At 38.5% G+C, this 2,898-nt stretch overlaps 1 protein-coding gene across 1 annotated transcript; it reads left to right on the top strand.

The window, feature by feature from the left end:
- Window positions 1–1,012: 1,012 nt before the first annotated feature.
- LOC114541518 (putative ankyrin repeat protein RF_0381) lies at window positions 1,013–1,603 on the top strand. Its single transcript, XM_028561433.1, has one exon. The coding sequence runs from the start codon at window positions 1,013–1,015 to the stop codon at window positions 1,601–1,603; it is 591 nt and encodes a 196-aa protein (XP_028417234.1).
- The last annotated feature ends 1,295 nt before the right edge of the window (window positions 1,604–2,898 follow it).

Raw genomic sequence — 2,898 nt, 5'->3', positions numbered from 1 at the left:
CGTTTTTAATTAACCGCGCTGGACGTGTATTTTCACGTAGCTCATTTATTAATAACACGATTGGCAATATATGGCGGTTTACCATGATATCGTTGTTCCCTTTAGTCGATAGTCGGTTAAGAAAATGGAGGTTCTTCTCAACTTTTCCAGGTGTAAACGACATTTGATTTTAAAAAAATTGAAGCATTAGAAATAGCTGGCTGCAATTTAACTGCGAAACTGTTCACTGCATGCTAATTTTGAATCGTAAAAATCGTATAAATGACTGCTAACTAAATGTCAAATTTGCAAAAACGGCAACGTCAAACCGCTAACGTGAAACTGCAACGTTTCAAGCAAAGAATTCGAAGAAAGGTCAAAAACTTTCCTTGCTCGAAACGTGGAAGTTCTCTCTGCATTCTTTGAATACTCGGCTTATCGTCTTAATATTAACATGACAAAATTTCTGGACGTTAATTCGTCAAGAGGAGTACAGTAGTTTCACCAATTATATATCTTTTGTAATTTTTAGAAAATGCCGCAATTTTATTGGCAACCCTTCCAAGTTGTAATTGCACTTTGGCTCATAGCCAATAAAAATCACTCTAGTATATACAACTGGGCAATCAGCATTCAGGAAACATGCAAAAATAATGTAATGTGAATTTAAAATTGTGCTAAATTTTACTAATTTCAAATTGTACTATTTACCAAGCATTGTTCTGATAAATAGGCAAGTGGAAGTACAAACGTCTGGGAAGAGATAAGTTTAAATGGAAAGAATACTGATGGGGAGACAGCGCTGCATTCTGCAGTTACTGAAGGTACGCTAGAAATGGTAAAATATCTTGTTGAAAATGGCGCTGATGTAAATGGAAAAGATACTAACGGGTGGACAGTGCTGCACAACGCTGTTACTGAAGGTAAACTAGAAATCATAAAATATCTTGTTGAAAATGGCGCTGATTTAAATGGCAAGTATACTGATGGATGGACAGTCTTGCACTATGCTGTTAGCAAAGGTACACTAGATATGGTAAAATATCTTGCTGAAAAGGGCGCTGATGTGAAAGGCAAAAACACTGAAGGTAGGACTGTTCTACAGACTGCTGTTACTGAAGGTACACTGGAAATGGTAAAATACCTAGTTGAAAAAGGTGCTGATGTAAATGCCAGAAACACTAACGGGTGGACAGTCCTGCACAGTGCCGTTACCAATGGTAAGCTAAAAATAGTAAAATACCTTGTTGAAAACGGTGCTGATGTAAATTCTAAGGACAATGATGGACGGACAGTGCTCCACTTTGCTGTTACTGAAGGTACGCTAGATATGGTAAAATGTCTTGTTGAAAGCAGCACTGATGTAAATGGCAAGAATACTAACGGGAGGACAATGCTGCACAGTGCTATTGAAAAAGGTACGCTAGAAATAGTAAAATACCTTACCGTAAATGGGGCTAATGTAAATGGTAAGGATGATGACGGATGGACTGTCCTGCACAATGCTGTTACCAAATGTGCGCTAGAAATTGTAAAATTTCTTGTTGAAAATGGCGCTAATGTAAATGCAAAGTATACTGACGGATGGACAGTATTGCACTATGCTGTTACTAGGGGACGCTAGAAATGGTAAAATATCTTGTTGAAAAGGGTGCTAATGTAAATGGTGAGAATACTAACGGGAGAACTGTCTTGCACAGCGCTGTCGCTAAAGGTACGCTAGATATAGTAAAACACCTCGTGGAAAATGGAGCTGATGTAAATTGCAAAAATAGTGACGGGTGGACGGTTCTGCACAGTGCTGTTACTCAAGGTGAGCTAGAAGTGGTAAAATACCTCGTTGAAAAAGGCGCTGATTTAAATAGCAAGAATACTAACGGGTGGACAGTCCTGCACAGTGCTATTAATAATGGTTGGCCAGAAATGGTAAAATGTCTTGTTGAAAATGGTGCCTATGTAAATGGCAAGAAGGCTAATGGGTGGACAGTGCTGCACAGCGCTGTTACTAAAGGTCAGCCAGAAATGATAAAATATCTTGTTGAACATGGTGCTGATGTAAATGGCAGGGATATTGACGGGTGGACAGTGCTGTACACTGCTGTTACGGCTGGTGCACTAGATCTCCAATATTCAGTTGAACAGGTCGCTAAGGATACTGCTGAGTGGAGAGTTCTGAATCATGTTTTCTATTTTTGTAAATTGGAAATTGTTAAGTATTTACTTGAACATGGTGCTGACGTAAATTGCCAGGATGCTGATGGATGGACCGCCCTCCACGCTTCTGTCGATACTGGTGCATTAGAAATTGTCGAGTATTTAGTTGAGCAGGGTGCTGATATAACACTTGAAAGTAAAATCAGCGCTCATACTCTTGGCACTGACATCATGAGAATGGCTGTTGTAAACAATTCAGTTGCTTTGGTCAATCTCCTGTTGCAAAAAAAAAATCGTTGTGTGGAGAGGTGGAAAATTGCTTGTTGAGGGAAAGCAAATGAGTCTTCTTGAATGGAGTATTTTCCTTGGTCATGATGAAATTCCGACTATTCTCAAAAGGTCCGTAAAACATCGTGAGAAAATTCATGCTTTGAAAACAACGAACTTCAACCAGTTAGAAAAGGTAATTTCTCAAACACATATGAAGTTGTTTTAATGAGTTTTGCATCATAAAGGTTAAAAGGAAGTTTACAGTCGGCAGCACCTTTTATATTTGTTTTGCACAATATAACTTAATTGTAACCAGATTCGGACTACGCGATTAGATTTTTCCCCTAAGCCCCATTTGCTTAAGGCTTAGGTGATTCCATCTAATAACCATCTTTTACTCAAATAGATTAAAATACCGATGCAAGCTTTTGTCGCAAAGAATCAATTCAAAATTGGCGATGGTGGTTTTTCTTGTGTCTATGTTGGTCTCATGAA

This window comes from Dendronephthya gigantea, unplaced genomic scaffold, assembly GCF_004324835.1.
Source record: "Dendronephthya gigantea isolate DGI-Jeju-01 unplaced genomic scaffold, DenGig_1.0 000297F, whole genome shotgun sequence".
NCBI classification, from domain to species: Eukaryota; Metazoa; Cnidaria; class Anthozoa; order Malacalcyonacea; family Nephtheidae; genus Dendronephthya; species Dendronephthya gigantea.
The sequence above is the reverse complement of the archived record's forward strand: the minus strand, read 5'-3'. Positions and strand labels throughout refer to the sequence as shown.

What these genes read in the sequence shown, in the direction of transcription:
- LOC114541518 (XM_028561433.1), top strand. Translation starts at nt 1,013, where the DNA reads ATGGTAAAATATCTTGCTGAAAAGGGCGCTGATGTGAAAGGCAAAAAC.